We start from the raw sequence: 15,642 nt of genomic DNA, 5'->3' as shown, positions 1-15,642 counted from the left end.
TATGAATAACCTCCCCTTGCGTTTGTAGACAAAGGTCCACAAACATCTGTGTGGATTAACCCCAACAACTCTGTAACTCTTTCTCCTTTTCCTGTAAAAGGAGACTTGGTCATTTTACCTTGTAGACAAGATTCACAAGTAGGCATAGGAGCAGGGTCTAAAGATCCAAGGCATCCATCTTTTGCCATCCGGTGAATCCTATCTTGGCCAATGTGTCCAAGTTTGAGGTGCCACAATTTAGTTGAGTTATCCACTTCTCTAGGCCTTTTAGGTCTAGGTGCATCTTTATCTATACAGTTAATACTACCATTCATTTCTAAATGAAAAAGACCATCAATCAAATTTGCATAAGCAATAATTCGATTATTATGTGAAATAGAACAAAGTAGTTTGTCAAACAAAACAAAAAATCCGTCTCTTAAAAGCATAGAGACAGATATTAAGTTCTTTACACAACCAGAATTGAAATAACAATTATTCAAATTCAGGGTCTCCCCGGAAGGTAGATTGAGACGATAGGTGCCTACAGCTTTGGCAGCTACCTTAGTGCCATTACCCACAGTTAGCACCATTTCTCCTTTTCCGAGTCTTCTACTTCCTACTAGTCCCTGCACACAATTGCAAATATGTTGACTAGCTCCTGAATCAACTATCCAGGTAGAAGTATTAACTGTAAAAACTTATTCAAGAACAAGAGTGTTACCTTCCGAAGGCTTGTTCTTTAAGCTTGTGAGGTAATCCTTGCAATTTCTCTTCCAATGTCCATCCTTTCCACAGTGAAAGCAAGTTCCTTTCGGTTCCTTGCCTTTCTTTGTTATTTTTCTTTCCTTGGGTTTTAGAAAACCTTTCTTCTTCTTTCCCTTATCCTTACCTTTCGGTTTGGATTTGGAAGAGGAGGAAGAACTCTTTTCAAACACCGCAACTGTCCCTTTCAGCCCTTTATCCTTTGAGATATTCTTTTCAGCTACTATAGCCATATTGAGTAGCTCAGATAAAGAACTTTCCATCTTTCCCATATTATAGTTCATAACAAATTGGGAAAAATCTGATGAGAGGGACGAAAGAAAAAAATCTTGTTGAACTTCAGCATTAAATGGACAATCCAATTTTTCTAATTTCTCAAGTAATGATATTATCTTGAGACCATGCTGATTAACCGGAGTCCCTCTTGTCATCTTTGTGTTGACAAGTTCACATATTGTATTGAATCGCAAGCTACGAGTAGCTTCACCATAAAGCTCATTAAGGTGAAGCAATATGGAAGCACAATCTTCCATATCTTCATGTTGTTTTAGTAGCTCATCATTCATGGATGCTAGTAAGTAACATTTACCTCTACTATCATCCTTGACATGCTTCTCATAAGCAGTTATTTCTTCCTGAGTAGCTTCTTCGTCAGGAGCAATATGTGGTGGGGCTTGTGTCAACACATAATCAATCTCATCCATTTTAAGGACAAGTTTCATTTTGCGAAGCCAACCCGGATAGTTCGTGCCATCAAGGATGTAATTGTTAAGTATCGATGAGATTGGGTTTTTGACGGCCATTTGAAAAATTCTGCAACAACGTAAACAAATTTTAGTTTAGATTAATCTTCTACCAAAAACTTAGGGTCTTTAAGTCATGATGGTAGCTCCCACTATTTTTGGCAAATTTCATATCCCTCTTGAAATCCGAGAGTTTCCGTTGAAACTCTTAGTGGGGATGGGAGTCTCATTTTCATATAGTTTTCCTCAACCTAACAGTTTGTTGGATTGCTATCTTACTAATGAGAGGATACTCTTATCCAATCACATCATTCATGTGAATACCCATCACTATGGCCTCTAGAGAACTAGACCTCAACCTAACAGTTTGTTGGTTTCGTTGTCTTAGTTAAGTTATTCCCACCATGCTTGTGGGTATAGGGTTTCAAGCATGACCTCAACCTAACGATTTGTTGGCCACACTCGTTATCTATCCGCACTACATCAAGTATGTGTAATAGGCTTCCCTTGGATGGTTACAAGTACTGGATGTTGCCTCACTGAGGTACAACAAAGTGTAAATGTGCCACCCAATAAGAGACTACCACGGTGGAAGGCCACAAAATAGCATTCAAAATGCCATTTCGCTTATCAACTTAATATTGCTTTGAGGGTAGTTGAATTGGTCTCATTTTAATCCAATTTTAATCCTGTTAAAATTACCTATCTAATCTCATTAAATGGTTCCCAATGCAACATATTAGTAGCACATAATACTCCCACTAAATATTTTAGAAACCATTTGCTTAAGATAGCGAGAATACATGGTGCTACTAATTGGTTAATTATTGTCATTACCGAACATTCAAATTGCATTGGGCTTATAGGATGATTATGGACTTTCTTGTTGATCCAACACGAGCCACCATGTTGGATCATGGTCTTGGAAGGTGATTCATTTTAATTACGCGCGCATAAAAATAAATTAGGCATGAAAGCCATTTCAATATTACATAGCCAAATAAATTAGGCATGAAAGCCATTTCAATATTACATAGCCAATCAAAAATGAATACATATCCAATAAGCGGCCAATCACATAGCTCAATTGTTTGGTCTAAGTCCATAACCATCCTTTAATTATTTAAACGCTTTAAACAATTAAACTAGCAATGTAAATACATGCTCTTGGGTTGCATACATATGTGGGTTTAATTCAAGTGGTAACCATATTCAAAATAAATTTACCATGGAGTGAAAACGTTTTACTACAATAGCAAAAGTAATTGTGTAAATCTTTTGGACATAGTTACACTTATCATATATAGTAATTAGTTCCAAAACCATTCAACAATTAATAATGGATCCAAAGTTGATCCACTAGGGAGTGGGGTTAAAGCATACATTTGTATAATACAAAGTGGTGATCATGATTATTCCAACAAGGTGAATAATCATGAATGTGACTAGGTAGGCCAACCACACTCACCAAAGTAATCAAAAATAATTTTAGTGTGGTAGGAAAATAATTAGTGATATGAATAAATTGATCAACTTTTGCATTTTATATCAAATCACCAACATTTATACCTAGAAAGCCCCACACACTCACCAAAGTAATCTTATTAATTTTAGTGGTGGGTAAAAGTTTATTAAGTGGAAACATTTTTTGAAAAACTTTTAATTTTATAATAAAACACCATCATCATCTTTTGACCTATTTTGGTGGAAAATTCCACTAAACACAATCATCAAAATTAGCCACCTAACTTATGGATCAAAAAGATCCCATAACAAGAACATCAAGAACACCAAGAACATGCATATGAACTTATATGAATGTTCATGCTATTTCCGGAAAAATCCATATTCCATTTTAACCATCTCATGCTCTTAATATCATATATTTCATGAAGTTAAAATCATGGGGGTTTTAATGCAACTATGCTCTAATGTTCATACATACATATATGCATTCAAAGAGAGCATCAATCATCAAAACACAAATCCGGAAATTCAAAATCCCAAACAACCCCTTTCACTCCATTTGATTTTTATTCAATCAAATCAAAATAAATCAAGTATAACTATTATACTTTTAAATGAATTCACAACCCACATATGCATCTCTAAACCCTAGAAACATATCAAGTTCATGACCTATGGCTCTGATACCAATTGTTGGTTTTAAAACATTTTTAAGAAGTTCATTTGAATATTAAACATGCATTTAATCAAATTAATCGCAGCGGAAGAATATGGTGGTTGTTTAAATTCAAAAACAAAACTTCTTCCAAGTATCTTAAGCCATGAACATTGATATGTTTTTCATAAATGAAAATTCAAGAGAAAGGATAAGATCTAATTACCCTTGAAGCAATTATATGAACCAAGTTGTGTTTTGGTCTTCTCTTGATGATTTTCCTTTGTTGATCTCCTCTTGATCTTTCTCCTCCTTGTGAGCCACAAAAGTATATGGCCTCTAAGTCTCCACACCAATGAAACCTTGAGATGAGAAGAGGTATCTTGAGAATACAAGGATGCTAGTACAAGATTCTCAAGATTGGTTTCAATCTAAACCCCTTTGAAAGAAGATTGTGTTTCACTCTTGAAAAACTCACAACTATCTCTCTTTGATCTCCCAAACCTCTTTGGTTGATGTTGGATTGTGTTTGTGTGTCAAATGAGCTTATGGAAACAATTCCCATACACATGCACTTAACCATTTTCGGCCAAACCCCATTGGGCTTCCAAAATTGGGCCTTATGACACTTAAACCATAATATTTAGGTGTCTTAAGCCCTTGGGCTTGATACCCAACCATTTGGGCTTCCCTCTAACTATTATCGAGGCCCAAATACATTTTTACACGTAGTAAATCATCCACATCAAATCAATCAAATTGATTTCCTCATTCTCATTTGTATTACTCAAAGTTAACCATTTAAGGTGTGCGATCCATTAGGTTCTAATTTAGCAAGGCAGTGGGAAAACATTAGAACTCTTTCTAACCAACTGGAATTAAAACCCCTTTTTAATTCTTCCTTTATTTTGGATTGATCACAATCAGTCCTAGGACTTCCACAAGCCAAGAGTGACATCTAGCAATATATCATGGCTACCCAAGCTAATTAGAATAGATGAAGAACCTATTCAGTTGGAATTGCAATGCAATACGGTCCTTCTCTTATACAATGTTTCCAATCATATTGTTAGGGTACGGATTGATAATGTCAAACCCCTAATATGATTAAACTCATATGATTCAATAGAACACAATTAAAAACCACTTTCTAAATCATGTTCAAGTACTTCGGCCGAAGATTCACTTAATCATATCTTGAAACATTCTCCTTTCTTTATCAAGGTAGAGATTCCTTATTGTACATTCACATGCCTCTATGATGAATTAAGAGATCCCAATAACACATAAGGAAAATCTTTTACGACTTGCCTTTGTGAGCTATCAAAGATCAATAACGCATCACAAGACAACCATGATGCCTCAGGTCTAAGGACTAATTTGCATTATTGCAACTATGAGTTCTCGTTTGACATATAGATAAATACTCCATACGAGAACTCCGGTTGATCGCGTTCAGTGTACTCATTCACTAATGAGCACCCACATACTTGTATTAGTGTCAACTACACAAATGGTTTGAGACCAACCATCCTCATCATTGAGCATACATAGTATGTGCCAATCTTGACGGTTTATCAATGCCCATTTGATAACCTTATGATTAGGAACATTTTGGGATACTACAGTTAGAGATTAAAGGTCTCCCGAATCTAAACTTCTTTAGATTACTTTATCTCTTATTTAGTACACCCTGGACTTTTGTTTCTTTACACGACATAAAAGATAACAAAATAATATTGCCCTTTATTTATCATATACGAAATGTATTCTAAGGAGATTACATCAAATGTATTGGCTCTTAGGGCACATTTCTAACAGACAACCCCTATAGTCATCGGTCTACCGGAGGTTTCTGTCTGTTCTTGGGTCCTAACTTGATATCTTGGAGCTCTAAGAAGCAACGGACTGTGGCTCGATCTAGTACTGAGTCTGAACATCGACAAATGGCCATTACATCAACTGAGATTGTTTGGGTACGACAATTGCTTCTTGAGCTTTCGGTTCCTCAGCCTACTCCACTTGTCTTATGGTGTGACAATACTAGCTCCATTGCGTTGGCATCTAATCCTGTATTTCATGCTCGTACCAAGCATGTGGCCATTGATTATCATTACGTTCGTGAGTTAGTGATTGCTCGGGATTTGGATGTTTGTTATGTCTCCACAATTCATCAACTTGCGGATATTTTTACTAATGGTCTCTCTTTCAATCGTTTTGCTTTCTTGAAATCCAAGCTCATTTGCTCTCCGCTCATGAGCTTGCGGGGAGATGATAGAAGACATTACATCGTGGACTCCACTCAAATAATGCATAAAGAGATCACACTGACATTCCTTTATTCCCTGTGCTCCACTAAGATTATTATATACAACACTATGTTATCCTATACCTACACTAACATTATTATATAGCACTATGCTTTTGTTTAGATGCTCCATTGCTTTATTTGTCTATATATTGTAGACTGATGTCTCATTCAAAGGACAGTTAAATATACAATATTCAAGATAGTTCTATCTTTCAATTTCTACCTAGTGCTCTGAATGTCAAAGTGAAGAAATTCAACCAAGTGCAGGTAAACAGCAAGAGTAACTATGACTCTCTTAAGGTAGCTAAATGCCTCGTCATCTAATTAGTGACACGCATGAATGGATTAAAGAGATTCCCACTGTCCTTATCTACTATCCAGTGAAACCACAGCCAAGTGAACGGGCTTGGCAGAATCAGCGAGGAAAGAAGACCATGTTTAGATCACATCACTCAAACATACACATGGGAACCGCCCCTTTTGCACCTTAAACTGTGCGAGTGGCCAAGGGCTCCGTGATCGAGGCGCGCCACCTAATCCACTCAGCTCTACACCACACTCACTTGGTTTCCCAATTTTCGATTCAACCTAGGCCAAAATGGAACCGTGCGTTACGCTCAAAACCGAGGTCATTCACCAATAAGAAGATTGCACGTGCCAAATTCGCACTGCTCAAGGCCAAAATCTTCGCATTTATATTCCCAAAGATCCAAACCAACACGTTTGGGACTTCGCTACAGGCCAAGATCCAAGATTATCAAGAAAATATCTGAGCCTTGGGACTCATGACCAAGCTAGTGACCTTCCCCATTTCGGCCGCACCTTTACCACATTGGCCAGCTCACGTCATGCTCAGCCCAAGGCGCCAACGCATGCTTTGAAAGAGCCAAGACTTCCCCTCTAAATAGAAGATCCCCATCAACTAAGAGCATCTCCGAGGGATATGTCAAATACCAAACATCAAATTTAAATTTGATGGCTGATGTGGCAATTTGAAATTTACACAGTTTTACACTCCACCCGATATGTCAAATAAATAATTATTGTAACAGTCAAATCATTCAAGATAAAGAAGAAAATAATAAAAAAGGAAAATAATAAATGAAAGAAAAAACCAGCTGTCTTTAAAAAATAATAAAATATTCATTTGACATCTTGCTTTTGGGATGTCAAAAATAACAGCTGAACCTCCAGCCTTCATTCCACATCAGCTTTGACAATTCGGTTGGAGTGAGGTGAGATGTTATTTCTAGCCGTTAAATGTCTATATGGCACTTTTGACATATCGGTTGGAGATGCTCTAAAGAGTACAAACACCAAATCAAAAAAGCCTCAACGAGCAAAAATCCCCTTTGTCTGTCATGTCAAAGTTTTAAATGCTTTCTAGGAGTAGCGCACTTTATATTACGAAGTCTTAGAATCTGTTCTGAGCTCGTGAGCAATACTCACTTCCATCTTCCATCTTTATATAAAACAAGAGAGTTCTTAGGAATATACGCATGTCTTGATTTATTTCTTGGGCACCATACAATTCATCCAGATTCTTCCAGATACGGGTCTAAACCCGACGTGCTACCGTGCACAGTGCCATCACCATCCTCAAGGGTCAAGATACGCACATCTTAGCTGAGTCTGGTGGGCCAATCCATTGCCCAGACATAGGTATCTCAGTGTCCGTCCACCGTTCATAAGGCCTTGTATCTGAGGCCTAGGACCTAGTAACCGAGGATTATTCCTCCCTCCGCCACAGTCGCTTGAAAGAAGTGAAGATCAAGGAGCGCATCCATCACTCACCATCCATTTGTACTCATGGCCGTTTCTCAGCCCAGGTACTAGCACGCCCACACCACCGCAACATCGAAATAGGACATTTTTGTGGCCAAATCAACTTGGCCGAAAAGATTTGGAAGCTAACAGTTGCAAGTGCAAGATAACCACCTCTTGATGGGGCTGGTCTTGAGGGACAGGGTGTTAATTAAGCCAGAGTAGGTCAAAAGCAATGCACTGACCATAAAACTAACATTTTACGAACTCATCCTCTCTCTTTTTCTTTGATCATTTTTCGGACAAACAGATCAGAATCAGTCATGCTAGTTTTCTACATGATAGCGCAAACTGAACCTAGAAAATCCCACGAGATGCTTGCCAAATAAAATGTAGTAAAAAACTATTTCAGAAAAGGAACTTATTAGGATCAACTGCATAAAACTCCCCAAATTATAGGGGTCATTTCAAACTCATACATAAACATGGAAGACTGTACAAATGCAAAAAAAACTTACTTGTAACAGGGATAGCATTGTTTTGCTATCCCTGGCCAATAACATAATGACATTTGGAAAAGTTATCTAATGTGCCATTACGTTATTGGCCGGAGATAGCAAAAAGTGTTATCCCCTTTGCATGAGTCTCTTCTACAAATGGGTACCCAAACTTATGGAAATCTAACAAATGAGACCCTCTATAACCCAGTTTGTTAGTAAATCTATTAAATGTTGACGTGGCAAACATAAACTCTTTTTTATTTTTTTTTGGCAAAAAAAAATTTAAGTAAAAACTAAAAATCATATATATAAATCAATAAAATAACATAAAATTTAAAAAGGAGTAACCTTTCTTCTAGATGCAACTTACTATATTCTGATGCATAAATCATCTTTTAAACTAAGTTTCCTAGGCAGACATCTTTTGTATGCTAACCCGTATTTGGATTAACCCTTTGTTGTTACTGCGCTTTCACTAGCTCTTATGGCTGATGGCCTTCGTGCCTGAATTATAAATGCAATCTATCGTATTGATCTAAAAAAGGGCAAACAATATTTTGTTTTCTGTTCTGAAAAAACACAAGAAAATGTTTGTTTCTCTTTTCCCTTTTGGATGAGAAAAAGGAACATGCTTTAGGATCCAATTCATGGTAAAGATGCAACAGATTCAACAAGCTTTCCATCTCACAGAGCCTGTATAAAAAATAAAAATAAAAAAAAAAAAACCCCACACTTCCCCTTCCAAACTTTGACAAAAAGACTACAAAGAAATTTGTCGAGAAATACAGTTCACCTTAACATTCCCTAATTGTCCTACTGTTGCTGAGAAACCTTAACCTACATACTTTCTTAGTGTGAGAATATAAGGACATTGACCAAGGAATTCCAATGAGAGATGAGACAAATAAATAGAAAATAAAAGATGACAAGGCACTTGGATCAATGAATTAAGTATGTGACTACTGGATTTTGAAGATAGAATTTCTTCTATGATATTACAGATGGTGAGAATGTACGAAGAATTACAGGAATGAAAACTGAACCAAAAAAAAAAAAAAAAAACCAAAAGAGAATAAGAGATCATCTTCTCAACATATTGTATGCTGGCAAATCTTTTACACTTGAGACATCTTCAAGTGCAAGCTCACGCTCTAGCTGACTTGTTGTAGACTTCAGAACATCCTGGAAAAAAAATTAGACAGTAAGACATGAGCAGGAAGGATAATATAAGCTTGCATCTTAATTTAGCAAACATAGTAGTATATGACAGAACCATTTACATTGAACTCCATATAGGAAGCACGCTTTGCAAGCCATTGAGCATCCATCATCTGGAAGGCTACACAATAAAGGTTATCAAATGCCATTTCATCTTCTTGAAGCAGTTCGAGAAAACGGATGCCTGCCAAACTAGCTGGCTTTGCTGCAAGAAAGATATAACCAATTATTCTTTATAAACAAAGCATCAGCATTCAGAATATGATGAAGAGAAAAAAAAGAGTAAACTCTTGAGAAAACCGGATTAGTGGAAAATAAGTTACGAGTCATCAAATAAACATATTAAGATGTGGTTCTTTGTCATCAAATAGTTATCTGACACTTCCTCATCAACCATTGTCGTACTACGTTGAAGGAATATCCACTAATTTGAAAATTTATTATACCTGATTGAAGATCCAACATTTGTGCCAAGACAAAAGAAATATTGATACCAGCTACAGCAAAGGGATATTCCCACTCAGCTCTAGTTCCATCTTGTTTGTGCAACAATCTTTGGAATGATTCCTGTAAGAGGATAAAATCAGAAACTCATTAACCCTTTCACGAATTTTGTGGAAACAAGGAACAAAATGATTACTTTACTATGAAACCCGAAATCCCAACTCAAAGGAAGAGAAGGAGGTACACTAAGTCTTGCCATGGAAGTTTATTTATGCAGTAACATATGTTCATTGTAAGTCAAAATACCGGTTTTAAACTAGGACAAATGAAATCACATAAGTGACCAGAACAGTAAAATGCCAAAGAAACTGGATGGTCCGAGCTTTAATAAATTAAACAGAAAAAGATACTGCTTGAAGCAACAGCGAAACATATCAAGGACATACAAGTTTTTATGATCTAGTAGTGAGAACTATGTTGCAAACATGAAACAAAAATTTTTATAATTGAAAAAGACATTAAGTCAGAAAGAGACAAACCGGATACTGTTGGGCAAAAAATATAAGATTCTCCAATGATATAAATCCCCCGCCTCTACAAATAAGGTTGGAAATTTATCATTATCATATCAATTTATTCAGAAAAGATATATGAAAAAACACAAAACCAAATACATGTGACTCACTTAAGGATACTTTCATTTTGTTTTACGTACGTACCTAAAGTCTGTTGAAGGGTCTGAACCTTGCCATCCCATCTGTTTCCAAAGTTCTGATTTAAGAGGTGGGAGCTCCTTATCTGGATAAGCCAACCTCCATAACTGTAAAAGTGCATCCTGCAATTAAAAACTTAAGTAATTACTTCGAGGTTTTCATTTTGGGTAAACTATAAAACCAAAAAATTACTTCAAGGTTTTCTGAAAATACAGACAACCCTTCTATTGCTAAAAATTACTTGGACAATAAAATATACTAGTCCGCCCACACCCACAACAGTACAACAAACCAGTACTTTGCTTTATTACAATATAATAAATTTTGTTTTTTTCCTTATTACCCTTCAACTTACATTGCTCACTCTGTTGTAACTGTAAACACTTAATTTTTCTGAACTAGCATATTTTTAGGCACTTTTGAGCATTAACGCTCCAACCAAATAATCATAAACAATGATAATAACATACAAACAGTAACTGCAATAATAAAAATACTGATAATACTATAAAAAAAAAGTTATTATTATTTTTATTATTATCATTATCCAGATCTTTATGTTTGATATAGTAGTACTAGTAACACCAATAGAGAAATGATCAAAATGACGTCAAATGGATAAAAGACCTACTTGATGCTCCACACGAGAGCCATCAAAGGGTACTTCAAGCCTTTGTCGCAGCTTTCTGAGTCTTGCTTCCTACAGGACATAAGTACCAGCAGCAAGTGAACCCCGTATTCAATATATACAAATCTACATTATGCAATATATACTTCTCAATTATACAAACAACAGAAATTGTTGGCATCCCATTGCTGCAGAAAGCTTAAGCGGTTAGTATACGAGATAACAATTAAAAGAGCCCAACAAATAAACTATGACATAAATTAAGAGAGAAATTGCAGGGATTCGAACTCAAAATCCCCCCTTTTTGATACCATGTTACATTTTCTCGGTTTATCACCATTCCTGAAAATTTAAGATATAGGATATAGAACTGAAATTATATTAGTGATACAAATTACACAATTTGTTTTGAAAATTGAACACTTCTAACAATAAAAGCACAATGTATGCCAAAAAAAAGATGAAGTACAAATATCCACTTCAAATGACGGCTAAGGAGTAAGCAGTTGTGTTTTAAAAAAAGGAACAAATTCATAATTAATCCACCAACAGCAAAAACACATCATAAAGACAAACACATTTCATAAGATAGTATTAGATAATTGAAATGTGAGGCTTCATCTTAAACTTTTCATGCATTTAGGATCTAAGGAAAATATATACTCCTTGGAGATAACGATCAGATCATTTATTGGACATACTTGCAGAGGACTAAGGGGTGGTGCAAGCAACTTAGTGCTTTGTCCATTTTGTGTAGTTGAAGGGAAGGTCAAAAGCCGCCCAATAAGCGATCCCGATCCAAGAACAATATTTGCTACAAAGAACAAGATGGAAATATATAATTACAAAAATAACAGTATATTTTGAATGCATAAAGAAAATAAATAAATCACAAAGAATGAACAGTGATCAGATAAATGCAAAAGAGCAGGAGCCTATTTGGGAGTACTTATGCTCATAAGTGCTTTTGTTGAAAGAACTTTTGTTAGGGCCAATTTGGGATTGCTGTCACTTTTTAAAAGTTGTTTTTGCTGTGCTTTGAAAATAATTAGCTATAAAGTAAAGCAACTCCATGTTTGGTAAATAATAATTTTAAAGTGTTGTTAGTACAAAAAGCAGTGTCAAAATTGTTTGGTAAATTTTAATATAAAACTGTTGTAATTGTGAATAATGACAAAAATAAACATGATGTTGAAAGTGTTATGCGCTAATAATGATGTGGTAGTGGTGGAGGTGATGGTGGTGGTGATGAACGTGGAGATGGTGGTTGTGGTAGTGGTGGTGGTGAGGATGGCGGTTGTGGGGGTGGAGGTGCAGGTGGTGGTGGTGGGGCTTGAGGAGGAGGTGGTGGTTGTGGTTGTAACGGAGGAGGATGTGGTGGTGGCGGTGGCGGTGGCGGTGGTGGTGGTGGAGGTGGTGAAGGTGGTGGTGGAGGTGGTGGAGTTTGATGTGGAGGTGGAGGTGGTGTCATTTTAAAAAATTAATGATAGTATTTTGGGAATTAAAAAAATTAAAAAGAGCATGCTTTTAAAAGCTGCTGTCAAAAAGCCACTGCTTTTAAAATAATCGGGAGATTTAATTTTTAACAAACACCTTAAACTGCTTAACTTTAAAGTGAAGCAGGTTTTTACCCAAAAAAAGCAATCCCAAATGGGGGCCTTAGAAGCACAACAAAAAATTTATTAAGAATTCAATTGCTCATTATTTTTAGGCTACCAATCACTCGGAAGTTCTTTTAAAACCTAAAAAGAACTTTACCTATTACTGCCAAATGTTACCAAAAGCGCTCTCGGTCATCTAGAAGTGTTTCATTTAACCTTTCTAAAAGCACGTACAAACAAGCTAGATATCTGCTACCATAGGCTGTTTCATATTATTTTTAACCAAATTGAACTCTCCAATAGAATGTTGAATACCCCTCATGGTTCTTTACCTCGTCCAATGAAAATTGCCACTCTCTAGAGACATTTCAGTAACTTAACATTTGAAGTTCGATGAAGCACTGGAACAACTGATCAGGGATAATATTCACTTAATCAAATGGTTTGGTTATCAAGTGGGTACCTTTCTGAGAATGACTCCATAATCAGGTCAAAAATGAAATAAACTTAACAGTTTCAGTTTATTTAGTTAGATCATGTTTTAAAATTCTAGCTATATAATGCCTGGCGTCTTATTGACAAAGTTTTAAAACCTTTCCAGTAAAACAGTAAAGTCTTTTTGACACCAAAATTATGATTACCTAACCACCGTGCCCACTGTGCAATCAACTGAGAAAACAGAAGGGTCCAATGGAGGTGTTCCTTTCTCCGTTCATCATCCCAGGTCTCTTCAATTGTGGATTCCTGTGGTAAATCCAAGAAAGATATCAACCACAAAAGGCCAAAGAAAATTATTAACAGAACAAATCCCCACCCTCCATGTAAATGAATAATTAAAATCCCCACCTCAGCATGCGTATCTGAATAATAATTCCCCAGTAGAGGCTCATTAAGATCATCTGACCCTGATGTCTCTAAATGCTCATTATTTTTCCCATCAACATCCCCATGATGAAGCCTTTTCCGCAAAGTTCTCGATGCCATGACGCTTCCTATATCAGCCTGAATTTTCTCACTAATAATTTCATCATGAGCATTGTTATGAGCCAAATGCAGCATCCTCAAGTATACTAGCAAACAACCCAATGACAGAATCTCTCCACATTTCCATTAAAGCAACAGCTTGCCACCAAATTCAAAGCCAAATCATACCCATAAACATATAACCCATATTCATATACCACTTAACTTAGTAGTAGTACATACTTAAAACAACTAAAATTCACACTACTTAACTAGTGCACAAAATGTCCAAGTTACTGGGATACATCCAAATATTTCAAACCCATAAACCCTAAGACTGAAATAACTGGGATTTAGCTCGAAATACAACAGGGGTTTGTGTCATATGCCAATTCAGAGATATTATCTAACTTTACAATGGAAAAAAAAAACAATGAAATACCAAAAAGAAAAACGAAGCAGATGAAGGAGAAGACAGAAGCTTGTTGGCTTACCTTACGTTACCTTTAGGTTTGGCAAGGGATCCCAAACGGAAAGAGCTTTTTGTTGTTGATTCTTTGCTAAACAATCGATAAGCTCTCAACTTTTCCGTTTCTCTAAATGGTTTTAAGCAAACAAATAAGGTGAACTGTATAAATCTATGGTTTCTCCATCTGTCTGCGTTTTTCTTTTATTTGTTTCATCAGATCAGTATTGCTATTGCTCAACATGACTTTCTCAATCCTGAGTTTGACGCCAATTCAATGCGAGCACCGCCGAGGTGACGTGTCAATAACGTGCCCCGTACCTTTTTTGCCCTTTTTTTGCGGTTAAGGATTTAGAATTTAGATGCACCGAAAAATAATAATTTAGAATTTAAGAAGAGGGCTGTGCTCACCTAGCAGCTACGACTTGCCCAGAAATCAATCAATTAGGTCTTAAATTTCTTAAACAACATATTAATTTGATCCGTGTTTTTATATAAGATATTTTGTCATATACCCATTCTTAGCACTAAAATTATAAATAAACTATACACCATTTAATTTCTATAAACACACTGATAACTGGCCCTATTGAATTTATTTTTTATTATTAAATTACTTTGATGCCCTATTGAGTGTTTTGGGTTTTTTTTATGAGGTTTTGGGGTTGGGTTTGGGTTTGTTTTAAGAAATTAATGGTAGTTTTGTAATTTAAAAGAAATTAAAAGCCTTTTTATTATGTTGTAAATGGGTTTTGGGTGTGTTTCTAAAGTCCATTTCATATAGGGTTTTTTTAATAATTTGGGCTTCTATATTGAGTATAATAGTGAATCTCCCTTTTTATATTCCATTAAAGTTAATATTAAAAGTTATCACGTGATTCCCTCGATCGAACGAAAACCGCTTCTTGCTCTTTTTTGCCTCTCTGGCTTGACTACTCTGCTTGCTTAACACAAGTGTGATTTAACCTTCACAAACCACTGCACTGGCTAATTTCGTCAAAACACATCCCACCCACCCATGAGGCAAACAAATTGCTGCTTTTGTCATCCGCACTAGCTCATGTCCTCCGACCACCCACCTGTGGACGTTAGTAACACATCACTCAAGTCGTTACCAAGCATTCCAATAGTAGGTGCACTAGCTCATGTCCTCCGACCACCCACCTGTGGACGTTAGTAACACATCACTCAAGTCATTACCAAGCATTCCAATAGTAGGTGCGGAGAGTCAACGAGGTTTAACTCAGTGTAAAAAGACATTAATAGACCAATGGTCTCAAGTTCGAACCCCAATAGGCATTGATAGACCAACGGTCTCAACTATCGCTTGTATTAAAAAAAAAAAAAACATTGAGATATTTATGCGTGCATTTGGGAGACGAAAGCTGGCTAGGTTTTTTTTTTTCAATAACCTAAAGAGAAAAA

The 15,642-nt window shown here is 36.2% G+C and overlaps 2 protein-coding genes across 8 annotated transcripts; both read right to left on the bottom strand.

Moving 5' to 3' along the window:
* Positions 1-470: 470 nt before the first annotated feature.
* Positions 471-1,554, bottom strand: LOC148292971 (uncharacterized). Its single transcript, XM_088256124.1, has 2 exons — positions 704-1,554; positions 471-608 (listed from the first exon to the last, which is right to left on the bottom strand). Exons 1-2 carry the CDS (start codon positions 1,545-1,547, stop codon positions 592-594), a joined length of 861 nt encoding a protein of 286 aa, XP_088112250.1. The 5' UTR covers positions 1,548-1,554; the 3' UTR covers positions 471-591.
* Positions 1,555-9,093: 7,539 nt separating this feature from the next.
* LOC110751552 (ELMO/CED-12 family protein) lies at positions 9,094-14,617 on the bottom strand. Of its 7 annotated transcripts, none has more exons than XM_021952044.2 (10): positions 14,256-14,617; positions 13,635-13,790; positions 13,430-13,532; positions 11,889-12,001; positions 11,191-11,259; positions 10,566-10,681; positions 10,386-10,440; positions 9,849-9,969; positions 9,465-9,607; positions 9,094-9,366 (listed from the first exon to the last, which is right to left on the bottom strand). In XM_021952044.2, the coding sequence occupies exons 2-10, from the start codon at positions 13,770-13,772 to the stop codon at positions 9,265-9,267; spliced, it is 960 nt and encodes a 319-aa protein (XP_021807736.1). In that variant the 5' UTR covers positions 13,773-13,790; positions 14,256-14,617; the 3' UTR covers positions 9,094-9,264. The 7 variants fall into 7 exon arrangements, with proteins under 7 accessions (XP_021807736.1, XP_021807737.1, XP_021807730.1 ...); XM_021952045.2 differs by having other exon boundaries at positions 13,635-13,780; XM_021952038.2 differs by having other exon boundaries at positions 13,635-13,910; positions 14,246-14,616.
* Positions 14,618-15,642: the final 1,025 nt, after the last annotated feature.

Source organism: Prunus avium, chromosome 7 (genome assembly GCF_965620075.1).
Source record: "Prunus avium chromosome 7, drPruAviu1.hap1.1, whole genome shotgun sequence".
NCBI lineage: Eukaryota > Viridiplantae > Streptophyta > Magnoliopsida > Rosales > Rosaceae > Prunus > Prunus avium.
This window is presented reverse-complemented; position numbering and strand designations above follow the sequence as displayed.